Consider the following 14,688-nt stretch of genomic DNA (forward strand, 5'->3'; position numbering starts at 1 on the left):
GGGGGCGCGGCCGGGCCGGAGCCTCCGGGCTCCGAGTAGGGCGTGGGGGGGGCGGCAGGGCCGCGACAGCTGCGCGGGACGGGGCCTCCCGCGGCCTTGCGCGCCCTCCCGGGGCCTCCCGCGGCCTTGCGCGCCCTCCCACGGCCTTCCGCGGCCTCCCGGGGCCTCCCACGGCCTCCCGCGCCCTCCCGGGGCCTCCCGCGGCCTTGCGCGCCCTCCCACGGCCTTCCGCGGCCTCCCGGGGCCTCCCGCGGCCTCCCGCGCCCTCCCGGGGCCTCCCGCGGCCTCCCGGGGCCTCCCGCGGCCTATTTTTAGCCGGTGAACTGGCGGGCAGGTGCGCGGCCGCGGAGCGGTTGGTCCCGGCGGGCCCAGGGGCCTGAGCCGGGGTCTGGGCCCACGCCCGGGGGGGGGGGGGGGGGGCAGCACTTTTGGGTTTTTTTTAGGGAAAAAAAACAAAAATAAGGAGCGAGTCTCCTCCTCCGGGCAGGATTCCTCATCGCTTTGGGTTATTTATTTTAAAAAAAACCAACAGTTTGGGTTATTTAAAATTAAAAAAAGTAAAGAAAGAAGCGAGTCTCCTCCCCTGGCCACGAATTCTCATCACTTTAGGGTTTTTTATAAAAAAAAAAAATTAAAAGGAAAGGATTCTCCTCCTCCAGCCAGGATTTCTCATTACTTTGAGGTATTTTTTATTTTATTTTTTTTTAAAAAAAAGCGAATCTCCTCCCCTGACCAGCATTTCTCATCACTTCACGGTTTTTTTGGGGAAAAAAAAAAAAAAAAAAGTTAGTCTCCTCCTCCGGCCAGGATTCCTCATCACTTCGGGTTTTTTAATTTTTTTTAAATTTTTTTTTAAATAATTAAATCTCCTCCTCCAGCCAGCATTTCTCATCACTTTTTTTTTTTTTTTTTTTAAAAAAAAAGAATCAAGTCTCCTCCCCCGGCCAGGATTTCTCACCACTTTGGGTTTTTTATATATTTTTTTTTTAAATAATCAAATCTCCTCCTCCAGCCAGCATTCCTCATCACTTTTTTTTTTTTTTTTTTTTAAAAAAAAGAATCAAGTCTCCTCCCCCGGCCAGGATTCCTCATCACTTCGGGTTTTTTAATTTTTTTTTTATTTTTTTTTAAATAATTAAATCTCCTCCTCCAGTCAGCATTCCTCATCACTTTTTTTTTTTTTTCTAATAAAAAAGAATCAAGTCTCCTCCCCTGGCCAGGATTTCTCACCACTTCAGGTTTTTTATTTTTTTAAAAAAATAAGAATCAAGCCTCCTACTCCAGCCAGCATTTCTCACCAGTTTGAGGATGGTTTTTTTGGGTTTTTTTTGTTTTTTTTTTAAAGAATCAAGTCTCCTCCTCCAGCCAGCATTCCTCATCACTTTTTTTTTTTTTTTTTTTTAAAAAAAAGAAGCAAGTCTCCTCCCCTGGCCAGGATTTCTCACCACTTCGTTTTGTTTTGTTTTGTTTTTTTTAAATAAGAACCAAGTCTCCTCCTCCAGCCAGCATTTCTCACCATTTTGAGGTTTTTTTTTTGTTGTTGTTTCTTTGTTTTTTTAAAGAAGCAAGTCTCCTCCTCTGGCCAGAATTTCTCATAATTTTTTTTTTTTCTCCCCTGGCCGGGATTTCTCACCACTTCGTTTTTTGTTTTTTTTTTTTTTTTAAATAATAATTAAATCTCCTCCTCCAGCCAGCATTTCTCATGACATTGGGTGGTTGTTTGTTTTTTTTTTTTTAAAAAAAAAAAAAGAATCAAGCCTCCTCCTCCAGCCAGCATTTCTCACCACTTTGAGTTGATTTTTTTTTTTAGTTTTTTGTTTTGTTGTTTTTAAAAAGAAGCGAGCCTCCTCCCCCCGGCCAGGATTTCCCATCACTCCCACTTCCATCCTCCCCCCCCAGCCCCCCAACACCCCCCTGTCCCCCCCCCCCTCCCCGTGTCCCCCCGATGTACCCGCGCTCACCCCGATCTCTCTTTCCGTACAGCGCCTGCGCGCCGCCATCTTGCCCAAGCCGCGCTGCGCGCCGCCATGTTGCCGTACAGCCCCCGACGCCATTTCCGCTTCCGCCGGAAGTCTCCTCGGCCTCTTTCTCTACCCGCGCTGGCGGCCGCTGCGGGCGGCCGGAGGGGACCGGGCCGTGACCTCCGTGAAATCCGCCGCCATCCTCCCGCCCCGCCGCCGCCATGACGGAGCAAATGACCCTCCGGGGCACCTTGAAGGGCCACAACGGTTGGGTGACGCAGATCGCCACCACGCCGCAGTTCCCGGACATGATCCTCTCTGCCTCGCGCGGTGAGGGCCGCGACCCGGACCCGGGGGTTGGGGTGGGGGGGGGCGACACCGTGAGGGGCAGGAAAGGGCCACGGGGCTTTTCAGGAGGTCCCGGGGCTACCGTGAGCCGACAGGGGGGCGACTGTCAGCCAGGCGGGGCTGGGAATGGCGGGGGGACACAGGCTGGAGCCCCCCGTTAGAGGAGGAGGAGGAGGAAGGACCCTGCGGTGGGGCGGGAGGGGCTGAAGGAGCGAGACCTTGGGCCCCCCCCACCCTTTTTTTTTTTTTTTTTTTTTGGCAGCGTCCCCCGGGGGAGGATGGGGGGTGTGCAGGGGGGCTGCGTAAAAAAACCCGAGCTTTTAGGCAATATATATATATTTTAGGCTGTTATTAATAGGAATAATTAATAAACATTGATTGATAGGTTTAATTAATAAAATATCGGTGCTTTAAGAAGAGCAGTGCCAGCATGTTGCTCATTTGTGCCCTGTACAGCCCCTCCTCGGGGCTGGTTTAGAACCCAGTCAGGCTGAATTAACAAAACTCAGTCCTAAGAGTTAAAGTTTTAGCCCTAACGGAAGGGATTAATTTGGAGTAAGGTGATTAAAAGTTAGACGGAGACTAAGCGTAGGTTAAACGGAGCAGCTTGAGGCGTCCTCAGACGTCTGGCAGGTGAGTTGTGGTGGAGGTTGGTAAAGGAGGTGACAGGCTGGGGTCCCCCCGATGCTCCCCCTGCCCCCATTTTAATCTTCCTCCCCCTCCAGACAAAACCATCATCATGTGGAAGTTGACCCGGGACGAGACCAACTACGGGATCCCGCAGCGCGCTCTGCGCGGCCACTCGCACTTCGTCAGCGACGTCGTCATCTCCTCGGACGGGCAGTTCGCGCTCTCGGGCTCCTGGGATGGGACCCTGCGCCTCTGGGACCTCACCACGTGGGTCACAGCTTGGGGGGGGAGTGTGATTTTTTTGGGGGGTATTCACGCTTTTTTTCTGCTTCTTTTTGGGGCATCGACACCCCTTGGAAACTCGGGGCCCTCTCCTGATGATTAAACCTGACACTAAGTCTGCTGATCCTCCGGGGTCTGAAGACACGTCCTGCAATTATGATGGGAGAGGAGTAGAGGCGGCGGGGGGGCTCAAGCTCTCCTTTTGGGGTTATTTTGGGCTGAATTGGGGGCACAGCCATGAGAAAGTTGAGATTTACCAAGCTAGGCACGCACGTGGGATAAATTCATCGCAATTCCCTCCCCTCCTCCTCCTCCTGAGCGCAGCTTTTGAAGGAAAAATTGAACCAACGCTCTTTAAATCTTTTGTAGACCGCTCTGTGCTGGTTGGTTTTTTTTTTTTTCCTTCAAATATTTGAATTTTTACCCTTTTCTTGACGGAATTTGTGAGCTCTCCCGCTTTGCGTCTTCCTGCAGCGGCACCACCACCCGTCGCTTCGTGGGTCACACCAAGGACGTCCTGAGCGTGGCCTTTTCCTCCGACAACCGCCAGATCGTTTCGGGCTCCCGGGATAAGACCATCAAGCTCTGGAACACTTTGGGCGTCTGCAAGTACACGGTGCAGGTCAGCGGGGGAAGGTGGGCTTACGGATCACGCCTCCGGGAGACGGGACCTCCGTGGGCTCGGCTTGGGGTCCGGTCCCAACGCTTTGGGTCCAATCTCACAGCGTGGGCTCGGCTTTGGGTCCAATCCCACCACTTGGGCTCAGTTTTGGGGTCTGATCCCACCACTTTGGCTTGCTTTTGTGGTCCAGTCCCATTACTTGGGCTCAGTTTTGGGGTCCAATCCCATGTTTTGGGGTCCAATCCCATGTTTTGGGGTCCAATCCCATGTTTTGGGGTCCAATCCCATGTTTTGGGGTCCAATCCCATGTTTTGGGGTCCAATCCCATGTTTTGGGGTCCAATCCCATGTTTTTGGTGCCCAGCCCCGCCGCTTGGGCTCGGCTTTGGTGCCCGTCCCGCCGCTTGGGCTCGGCTTTGGTGCCCGTCCCGCCGCTTGGGCTCGGCTTTGGTGCCCGTCCCGCCGCTTGGGCTCGGCTTTGGTGCCCGTCCCGCCGCTTGGGCTCGGCTTTGGTGCCCGTCCCGCCGCTTGGGCTCGGCTTTGGTGCCCGTCCCGCCGCTTGGGCTCGGCTTTGGTGCCCGTCCCGCCGCTTTGGGTCCGGCTTTGGTGCCCGTCCCGCCGCTTGGGCTCCACTTTGGCTCCAGCCCCACCGTTTAGGCTCCGCTTCCTCAGAAATCCAGCTCTCCCAGCCGTCTCCCAACAGCCAGACGCGATAACGCTCCTCACCAACCTCTTTCCGTGGTGGCTCCGAGGACAAACCCTGCGACGGGGGGCGCTGGGGGGTGCCCGGGGGAGCCTCGGCCGCGTTTCCTCGCCACCAACCCACCGTCCTTCCTCTTCCTCAGGATGAGAGTCACTCGGAGTGGGTGTCGTGCGTCCGGTTCTCCCCGAACAGCAGCAACCCCATCATCGTCTCCTGCGGCTGGGACAAGCTGGTGAAGGTGAGTTGGCACCAACGCTCCAGGAAAAGGGTTTATTTCCCCCAAAATGGGCCTTGAACCCCCTTTTTTTTTTTTTTTTTTTTTTTAATTCTCCCGACCCGTTTTTCCCCGCTTAGGTTTGGAATTTGGCTAACTGCAAGCTGAAGACGAACCACATCGGCCACACGGGCTACTTGAACACGGTCACCGTCTCCCCCGACGGCTCGCTCTGCGCCTCAGGTGGCAAGGTACTCGCCCCCCAGCTGAAATTTTGGTGTCCCACCAGCAATTTTACCTCTTTTTTTTTTTTTTTTTGCATCTCCCCCACCCTGCACCTTGAGCAGGGTTCTAACAACCCCAAGACCTGACCTAACTCTTTAGGCCTGGCAGCAGCTGTCAAGTGAGGAGGGAAGACACGGGTGAAGGTGTCGCTCGGCTCTGAGGACCTTGGAAACCCATTTTGATGGGTTTTCTTTGAATTTTATTTAAATTTTCTTCAAAGTGTCTTAGCGCTGTGGGATCTGGTGGCCTTGACTTGGGTCAACGGTTGAACGGAATCATCTTCAAGATCTTCCCAACCTTGATGATTCTTTGATTTTGTCTTAACTTTTCCGTGCCCGAGCTTGACCGCGGTGGGGGGTGGAACAAATTGAGGCCATTTTGAGGGGATTTCTCCTGATTTTTTTCCCCCCCCCGCAGGACGGCCAGGCCATGCTGTGGGACCTGAACGAGGGGAAACACCTCTACACCTTGGACGGGGGAGACATCATCAACGCTCTCTGCTTCAGCCCCAACCGCTACTGGCTCTGCGCCGCCACCGGCCCCAGCATCAAAATCTGGGTACGTCCCGCTTTGGGCGGGGTTTTTCTAGAAGGCCACGCCCTTCTTTTATCAACTTTTGGGTTGGGTTTGGGTGAGATCTTCCCGTTAGAGGCCGGATTTTGGTGGAGGAGCGTCCGTAGGATGCCGTGATGAAACGTTTCGTTGCCGTCTGATTTCCTGTTTCTGTGCGGAAAATCCAGAGGCTGTTTCTGAGCGACCCTCATGGTGTTGGGGGGTTGGATTTGAGACTCTTCCTTTGCAGAATTTTTCATTCCTTTGTGGGTTTTTTTGTTGGTTTTTTTTTTTTCTTGCAGGACCTGGAAGGCAAAATCATCGTGGATGAGCTGAAGCAGGAGGTGATCAGCACCAGCAGCAAAGCTGAACCACCCCAGTGCACGTCACTGGCCTGGTCCGCAGATGGGCAGGTACAAACCACCCCGCTCCCCCCATCCCCACCCTGGGAAAACGAGGATTTGGGGGGACCGTCCCGCCGCTCTCGGGGCACGGGGACCACAAAGATGCTCCTCTGACAGAAAAAAACCAAGAACTTCCTCACATCCCGTCCTTTCTCACGGCCCTTTTTACCCTTTTTCCTTACCCCTCCCCATCCGGTGGTCCCTCAGCTTCAGGATTTGCTCTTTGAGGCCAAAAATCCTTTATCCTTGTTGGCCCAACATCTTCTCCTCATTGGCCATCAACTCTTCCATGACCCAACTCCCCTTTTCTCTCCGTAGACCCTTTTCACCCTTTTTTTCCTTATCCCTCCCCATCCAGTGGTCCTTCAGCTTCAGGATTTACTCTTTGAGGCCAAAAATCCTCTGTCCTTGTTGGCCCAACTTTCCCCTGTCATTGGCCCAATATCTTCTCGTTGGCCATCAACTCTTCCCATGACCTGATTCCCCTTTTCTCTCCATAGACTCTTTTCACCCTTTTTTTCCTTCCGCCTCCCCATCCGGTGGTCCCTCAGCTTCAGGATTTGCTCTTTGAGGCTAAAAATCCTTTATCCTCATTGGCCCAACGTCTTCCCCTCGTTGGCCATCAACCTTTCCCATGACCCAACTCCCCTTTTCTCTCCGTAGACCCTCTTCGCTGGCTACACAGACAACCTCGTCCGGGTGTGGCAAGTCACCATCGGCACCAGATGAGGACGCGGGAGGGAGAAACCGTAAATTTTCTGTACACACACACACACACAAAAAAAAAAATTCAATAAAAATGTGCTCTCCGGAGCTCGCGGCCGCTGTTGGGTCATCCCCAACCTGCAGGTTGATGGAAGATCCGACCGGACGCTGATTGGCAACCTGAAGGGAGAGGCAAGAAGCCGACAGTTTTGTCTGGGAGGGATTTTGTGGCTGCTAGAAGTTGTCCCTGGGCTTTCAAGGTTGACGAATGTGGTGGTGGGACGGGGAATGGGATTTTTGGGGCAGAATTTAAAAAACTTGGGAGGTGGGGAAGTAACGATGGGCGTGGTGAGACGTGGGGGAGGTTCTGTCTGGGGTGGCCACCAATAATCTGAGCGAACAAACACAATTCCCCAGAAAACCCTAGGAAATGGGTAAAATGGTGGTGGTTAGAAAAGCGAGGCCTAAGGGCCACGTCACCCACCCGAATTTCAGCGAGGTTTTAACGTGCGACTTCTCACCCGGGCGCCATCTTTGTGCCCAAACAGCCATTTTCTACAGATTTAGGACTTTTTTTTAATTATTTTTGCCCTTTTCTGACCAACTGGCCCCCCCTGTGTCACCAGGCCAGGAGGGACTTCGCTCCCTGACCCCTACTTGGCCGTTCTTTGGGTAGATGAGACGGGATCTGGACACGTGGCTCTGGGCCTGACCTAATTAATTAGGAGGGATTAAGTCTGGATTTAATGAGGTGAGATTAAAGCCCATCGTTTTACCAGGATGGGTTGGTAGCAGTGGGGCCAGGCAGGCTCTGGGGGACCCAGAGCCCCATTCCGGGGTGTATTTAAGCCAGGCTTAGCTGGACACAGCTCCCAGGTTATTTGAGCGTTGACTGAGATCTCAATGAGGCAGAGACTCGATGTTTACAACCTTATTCTTTATTATTATTATTATTTCTTGACATTTCATAAAACTAAATCTCCATTTAATTCTCATTTTAGCCAAAAATATTTTGAACTAGCTCTGTAATGCCAACAGGAAAAAAAAAAAATAATACCAATCCACCAACAAAAAAAAAAAAAAAAACCAACACAACGGGTGCAGTCAGAGTCTCTCGAGTGGGACAGGATTCAGCTGGAAACTCAAGAACAGCTGAGGAAAAAAAAAAAAAAGAGAAAAAATAAATATCCCCATCTCGGAGAGCTCTTGAGCTGCGAGGGGAAAACAGGAGGCCGGTTCCTACCCCCACGGCCCGCTCTGGGGAGGAGACCGGCTCTTTGCACCCTCCTCGGCCCCCAGTAAAGTGCCAGGCCCACAAGAAAAGAGTTACAAAGGGAATTGGGTTGAGTTTTGTTGGTTTTGTTATTCCCCCCCCCCCCAAAAAAAGAAAAAAACAAACGACAGAACGGGAGAACATTGCAGGTTAAAGCGGGTTCGACTCCGGGTCCCAACACCCAACCAGGGGCTGAAGGTGAAGCCCAAGAAATCCAACGGGACTGGGGAAAGCCGATGGGTTTTTGCAAAGATGGGAGTTTGGAGAAGCCGAAGTTGATGATTTTGGAGAAATACTGGAGTTTGGAGAAGCTACAGGAACACCCACCCCAACTTGAACTCTTTGTCCGCCAAATCCTCAAAACTCAACGGCCAAAGCCAATGGTTTTGGCAAAGATGGAGAAGCCAAAGTTGATGATTTTGGAGAAAGGTTGGAGTTTGGAGAAGCCACGAGTCACGGAAGACCCTCAACTTGAACTCCGCATCCACCCGGAGCCAAGAGGTGCCTCAAAACTCAACGGTGGTCGCTAAAATTTGGGAAAAGGGGAGAAAGGAGCTTCCGAGCAGCAAGAGCAGGTGGAAAAAGAAAAAAAAAATAGTAAAACCACCAAATTTCTGAGGCGGATCCTTCCGTATTTTGGAGCAAACCGCGGTGGGATCGGCAGCGAGATGCCGGGAGGAGTCGAGACCTTGTGAGCAAGCGGGTGCAAGAAGACAAGTGCAGCGTCGGATCCCAAAAAATGAGATCTGAGGGGTTTTAAGGGGGGAAAAAAAGGGGAGGAGGAGGAGGTAGGGGGGCAGGATCCCACGGCGAGGCCGGACGCGGCGGGCGAAGGGGGCCAAGGGGCCGGTCGGGGTTTTCAGGCGCAGATTTTGATGCGGGTGCCCTTGGCTAAAATGCGAAAAAAAGGGAAGATGCGCTCGTGGAAGGAGGCGTTGAAGGTGTGGATGTGGGTCATGCTCTCGGCGTTGTAGAAGCAGAGTTGCCCCCTCTCGTAGTCCAGGTAGACGCCGAAGCGCCGGGGCCGTTCGCTGGGCGAAAGCGCCGTCTGCTCCGTCGCCGTCAACGCTTGATATTTCTTCCCGTTGGTGCCCACGCACCAAATCTCTCGTTTTTGGTGAGGCCCCACCGTTTTTTCTTTACGCCGAGCCGTTTCGCGGGCCGCCCCTACCGCCCAACCTCGACGCCCTCCCACTTCGACCTCCCAGTAATGGCGCCCGGTGGTGAAACCCTGCGAACCCAACACGCAGTAATCCGAATCGAAACGTTTGGGGTTGTCGGGCAGATCCTGGCGCCGTTCGCCCAGTTTGACGCTGCGACGGTCGAGCGAGAGGCTGAGGCGGGGGTGGGCCGTGTCGGGGTCCAGCGTGATGTCGGCTGGGTGTTGGAAAAAAGGGAGGGGTGTCGTTTCTTCCCAAAGCTCGAGTTTTGGGGGTTTTTGTTTTGGGTTTTTTTTTTTTGTTTTCAACCCCAAAATTCTCGCTCCTGTGTGGGCTTGGAGTTACCGTGACCCACAGACCCCCCCCCACCATGGGTCTGGAGTGGTTTTGACTGGGGTAGAGTGAAACCTCTTTAAACCCCCCCAATCGCCCCCCAAAACGCCCCCAATTGCCCCCCCAAAATGTCTTTAACCCTTCAAAGCCCCCCCAGTTCCCCCCCAGTTCCCATCCCGCTCACCTTGAGGGACTTTACTGAAAACTTTCTCCATCTTCCTCATCACCACGTCCTGCAGAAAGTAGTTGCGGTATTTTTTCCCCACGTCCACCGGCACCATCTCGGGCTCTTGGAATTTGATGTTCTCACATCTACCAGAAGAGTTAAAAAAAAATTAAAAAAAAAAAAATACGGGGGAAAATTCAGCACAAAAAAAAAAAAAAAAACCCACCACGATAGATGGAGCCAAACCACCCCGGCGCTCGCTGGCTCGGCTGAACCGGTTCCTCTGGTCCAGCCGGTGCTCCCCACCCCGGGAAACTGCCCAATCTGGGGCAGGGATGGAGCTGTGGCCACTCAAAAATCCCCTTTATACCCCCCCCGGGCCACCAGCCAGTCCCATTTGTTCTGACACCGGCCCCGGTTGAGCTTTCCCTGGTGTTACCACACAGGGTTTCAAACAAAAAAAAAAAAAGAAAAACCCTCGTGGATTTATTTATTTTTTTTTTCTCTCCCCACGCAAAAGCTATTTACAGCGAGAGGAAAAGTCACTGACCTGATAAAAGTGCCTTTGATGTCCTGAAAAAACGGAGAAACACACACAAAAAAAAAAAAAAAAAAAAGATTAAGCATGGCTGAGGTCGATCCCCTGGCTCAGACTTAAGCGACAGCCCCGAGGGACAGGACGAGCCCCCTCCCACGCTCGGAATATCCCGCCCAGACGCCGATTCCACCCTGGGGAGAGGCTTTTCCCACTCCAGAACCACCCCAGCAACCCCCCCAGATTTCTCAGAGCGTCTCATTTTACATCCTCAGTGGCCCCGCAGAGATCGGGGAAGGATTTAGACAAAAAAAAAAAAAAATTTTTTTGGGGAGCACGGTCCGCGCGCTGGGTTTAATCTCAGTGCTAAATGTTATCTCCTCGCCGTAAAGCCGGGCCTGAGCTCAGTCCGGAGATCAACTCTGTGAATGATCTGGAGTTTTCCAGCTCTTCAGGGAGGTTTAAAAACACCTGAGAGGCCTCGCTCGGTGCGGCAACGCGGCTCTGCCCTCCTCCTGCGATCCCCGAGCGCCACCGTCCCTTTCCCCGACACAGAGGGATTAAAAAAAAAAACCGAAACCAAACAACAGAATTAAAGATTAAAAAAAAAAAAAAAAAAAAAAGACCTTGAGCAGCTGCAGCCCGTCCTGTTTGCTCTTGTCCTCGGCCTCGGCGATGAGGCGGCTGAGGGCGGCGCTCTGCTCTTCCAGCTGGCTGATGTTGCTGCTCTGCCGGGCCAAGAGGCTCTCGTAACGTTCCTCCAGCTGGTGTAAGAGCAGGACTTGCTCCCCGATGAGGAATTGGTGCAGCAGCTCAAAGTCCGACTCAAATTCCTTAATCTCCAGCTTCATCTTGTCCTGCGGAGCGAGGAAGAAGAGGCAGGGAGGGGCGGGAAAAAAAAACAAAAAAACACCCCGAGCTCAAACAGCGGCGCCAACAGACGCCGAGTTACTCCCTCTCCCAGGTTACCAATTCCCACATCGTGTTCAGGCACAAAAAAACCCCTTAATTAAACCCAAATTCCGCAGGGAAACGGCTCCCAGGCCTCCCGAGCCCAACGGCTGCAGCCGCGGGACCGCAACGCCGCCGTCAGAGCTCAGATCCAGGGGGGTGGGAGGAAAAGCTCGTCCCCCTCACCAGACTGCGGGCCAAGAAACGTTCCTCCAGCGCCGCCGTCGCAGCCCAGGGCTGAGGATTTTTTTTTAATTTTTTTTTTTTAATTTTTTTTTTTTTTTTTTTGGCAGGGGAAAAGGAATAAAGCACCGAAAAGGAATCGCGCGCTGGGTCGCCGGCTCCGCCACGTTCTTACCCTCAGCTCCGTGATTTTCTCCTCCTCGTTGGATTTTTGTTTCAGCACCGCGTCCAGCTTCTTCTTCAGCGGCTCCAGGTGGCTCTGGAGTTTGTTCTGAGAGGAAAAAAAAAATAAAAAAAATCACATCTCAGGCATCGCTGGCTCAGCCAATCCCCCCTTTCCTCTCCTTTTTGGTCCCCAACACCGCGACGGGGCTGAGAACAAAACCTCCCGCCCTGATTTTGGGCTGTTTCCCTTCCTCTTCCCCTAAACGCTCGTTCCAGGAGCTGGTTTTTGTTGAAAAAAAAAAAAAAAAAATTCTGGCCCTGTTTGGATCGGGGAACGTCTGCCAACGCCATACCCGCAGTCACCCATCCTGGTCGGGACACAGGGAGGGATCTGTGCCCTTAAACTCAGCACAAACTTAGGCCAGGCTTAGCCCATCCTTCCCATAGCAGCGTGGTCCTAGATTAGCTTAAACCAAGGACAAAACCACGACCGGCCTCATGGGTCGTGACTCCCCACGCGGGATAAACTTCGGCATTTCCAAACAAATCGAACCGCTTCTGCCCCGCCGCCCCCCCAGGACGCTCCCCCTCTGCCCTTCAGGAATTTAATTTTCCTGTTTTCTCCAGTTTTAGCAGCAAAGGGAAAAGAGGAAACGGACTGAGCTGACCCAAGAGCAAACGGCGCTGCCGGCTGCGCTCCGACAACCGCGACGCAGGGGTGAGACACCCCATCGCTGTCCTGTCCCCCCAAAAGCTTCCTCCTGCTACTGAACCCCCCCCCCCCCCCCCCAAAAAAAAAAAAACCAACAGAGGCTCAAAAGGTGCCGACTCCGGCGGGAGATCGGCCGCGGCCGGAGCTCTGGAGAGTTTCTGGTGAGGGAGGATGAGGTGAGACGCAGCCACGTGTGGCGGCAGCTCCTCCGGGATGCCTTTGGGTATGAAAGGAAGTGAAAAGTTCCCTCCTTTCCTCCAAAAAAAAAAAAACCCAAAAAAGCGAGATGCGACCCCGGCGACCATCGTTGATTTGCGTCCGGGTCCCCGCCGCCGCCTCATTAAAGCCCCTAACGAAGGGTCTCCACGGGATGATTTCTCCCCTCGATCCACCCGCCTTTGCCTTAGTTACCGTCACCCAACCGCCCTCCCTGGGGTTAACCAGACCCGAAACCCACGCTGGATTTGTGGTTTCCCAGCCTCCTGCACCCCCAAAATCCCACACAGCTCATCCGGCCCCCCCCCTGCCCTCAACCTCCTCCTCCACTCGCTGAACCAGCCCGGCGAGACCCACCCGCACGCCGCCTCCAGCCGCCCGACGCCGTCTGCCTGCACGGCCCAGCCCGCGCCCTCAGCTCCATCTTCACCCCCTGAAAACCAAAAATAAAAACAAAAAACCCCAAACCACCCCGTTATCCCCCAAACACCCCCCCCCCACGGCCCCGGTACCTTATAATCCTGCACCACCTCCTCGAGGGGGACGACGCTGTGATGTTTGTGGCTCCGTGACTCCCTGCACACCACGCAGATGGCTTGTTCGTCCACCTCGCAGAAAAGCTTGAGAGGTTCTTGATGCTTCTCGCAAAGATTCGGTGGCCCCTGACCCCCCACGGCTACCAGGACCCCCGGTACCCCCGCGGTGGCTCCTGAAACCGAGGGCCCTGCGGCGGGCGGCGCCAGACGCTGGGGGTGCGGGTGCAGCTGCCGGATGATTTGCACCATGTTGGCCAGTTGAAGGTTGGGGCGGAAATTCCTCTGGAAAAAGGTTTTTCGGCATTGAGGGCAGGTGAAGGTCTGGAGGCGTCGAGGCCGCGTGGCCAGGACAGGGGGAGGAGGCGTCTGCACCTCTTCTTCCTCCTCTTCCACCTCCTCCTCTTCCTCCACGTCTTCCTCCATCACGTCCTCGTCATAGTCCTCGTCCCCAAAGTAAAGCTCCCCCCCCACCCCGCCGTCCCACATGTCCTCCTCCACGGGGTCTTCCCACAGGTCGGCCTCGTCCTCTTCCTCGCTCCACATGTCGTCTTCCTCCTCCTCGGCGCCGCCATCCTCCTCCTCCTCCTCTTCCTGCTCCACGTCCAGCTCGTCCTCATCCAACTCATCCTCCTCATCCTCCAGATCCTCTTCCAGCACGTCGCCCATCCCCACCTCGCCGCCGCCCACCGCCACGGCCCCGGGGGCCACGTCGTAGTCGCCTTCGCCGCCGCCGCCCCACAGCTGCGAGATGCAGACGCGGCAGAAATTGTGGCCGCAGCCGATGGACACGGGGTCCACGAAATAGTCCAAGCAGATGGCGCAAATGGCTTCTTCCTGCAGCGTCTCCACAGGGTTCAGCCGCCCGCTGGACCCCCCCGAAGGGACCCCGTCGCCTAAAACCGCTGTGGCCGCCATGGGGGGGGGGCCGGGGGGAGCTGATAGATCCTTCCTCTTCCTCACAGCGCCCGCAGCTCCCTGTCGACCCCCAGTTGGCCCCGACGCTGCGGTGGGCACCAGGTCCCCACCCAGGTGCCCCCAAGACCTTCTTATTTCACACCCACCCCCCTTTTTTTTCCCCTCCCACCCCCCCGGGCTCCGCTCTGCCCCTCCCTTCGCTTCAGCGAACACCCCCCGTCCCCCAAAACCGAGGGGCTGATCCTGCTCCTGCCCCGCTTCACCCCCCCCCAACCGGGCCTGACGCTGCTCCCACCCCCACAACACCCCCGAGGCCCAACCGGGCCCCGGTGGAAGCCTCAATCCTCCCCCAAAACAACCCGCCCCCCCCCCCAGCGGGGCCTGTTCTAGGCCTCAGCGCTCCCCACAGCGCTCCCCGCCAACGGGCCTGGCCCCACTCTCGGCCCAAGCGGGCCCGGAGGCGCCGCCCGCGTTAGGCCGCTGCCCCGTCACCACCCCCCGCCGCCCGCCGACCCCGGCCCGGGCCCGGGGAAGACGCTCTAGCGCTTCTCCCGCCCCCGCCGCCGCCGCTCTCTATGGTGCGGGCTCCGCCAACAGACGGGAAACGCCGCAACGCTTCCGCTTTCCGGTCTCCAGCCGCAAACCCCGCCTACTTTACGGCACCTGACCGGAAGTGGCGCTCTAGGCGCCGGCGGCTCGTTGCTAAGGAACCGGGTGGGCGGAAACAAACCGGGCGGCGCTTTAAACTTCCGCCCTCCCGCCGCTGCGTCCGTGTCCCCGCGGGAACGGCGCCGCCGCGTTGTCCCCGCGCGGAGGGAAGCGGCCAACACCGCCCGTC

The 14,688-nt window shown here is 55.2% G+C and overlaps 3 protein-coding genes and 1 pseudogene across 5 annotated transcripts in view; 1 reads left to right on the forward strand and 3 right to left on the reverse strand.

The window, feature by feature from the left end:
• The window catches only part of LOC141972603 (uncharacterized), a 30,372-nt pseudogene extending 28,210 nt beyond the window's left edge, over positions 1–2,162 (reverse strand).
• Positions 1–14,688, reverse strand: part of LOC141972579 (uncharacterized) — a 710,276-nt gene that overhangs the window by 221,154 nt on the left and 474,434 nt on the right. The gene's annotated exons all lie outside the window — the stretch shown is intronic.
• On the forward strand, positions 2,157–6,909 carry RACK1 (receptor for activated C kinase 1). Its single transcript, XM_074930550.1, has 8 exons — positions 2,157–2,291; positions 3,035–3,206; positions 3,696–3,843; positions 4,688–4,783; positions 4,900–5,010; positions 5,462–5,602; positions 5,899–6,009; positions 6,664–6,909. Exons 1-8 carry the CDS (start codon positions 2,183–2,185, stop codon positions 6,727–6,729), a joined length of 954 nt encoding a protein of 317 aa, XP_074786651.1. The 5' UTR covers positions 2,157–2,182; the 3' UTR covers positions 6,730–6,909.
• On the reverse strand, positions 6,765–13,979 carry TRIM41 (tripartite motif containing 41). Of its 3 annotated transcripts, XM_074930507.1 has the most exons (8): positions 13,664–13,979; positions 13,131–13,582; positions 12,912–13,061; positions 11,482–11,577; positions 10,799–11,029; positions 10,188–10,210; positions 9,656–9,783; positions 6,765–9,355 (listed from the first exon to the last, which is right to left on the reverse strand). In XM_074930507.1, the coding sequence occupies exons 1-8, from the start codon at positions 13,848–13,850 to the stop codon at positions 8,838–8,840; spliced, it is 1,785 nt and encodes a 594-aa protein (XP_074786608.1). In that variant the 5' UTR covers positions 13,851–13,979; the 3' UTR covers positions 6,765–8,837. The 3 variants fall into 3 exon arrangements, with proteins under 3 accessions (XP_074786608.1, XP_074786605.1, XP_074786604.1); XM_074930504.1 differs by having other exon boundaries at positions 12,912–13,424; positions 13,536–13,979; XM_074930503.1 differs by having other exon boundaries at positions 12,912–13,979.

The sequence above is a fragment of the Athene noctua genome, chromosome 34, assembly GCF_965140245.1.
Source record: "Athene noctua chromosome 34, bAthNoc1.hap1.1, whole genome shotgun sequence".
Lineage (NCBI taxonomy): Eukaryota > Metazoa > Chordata > Aves > Strigiformes > Strigidae > Athene > Athene noctua.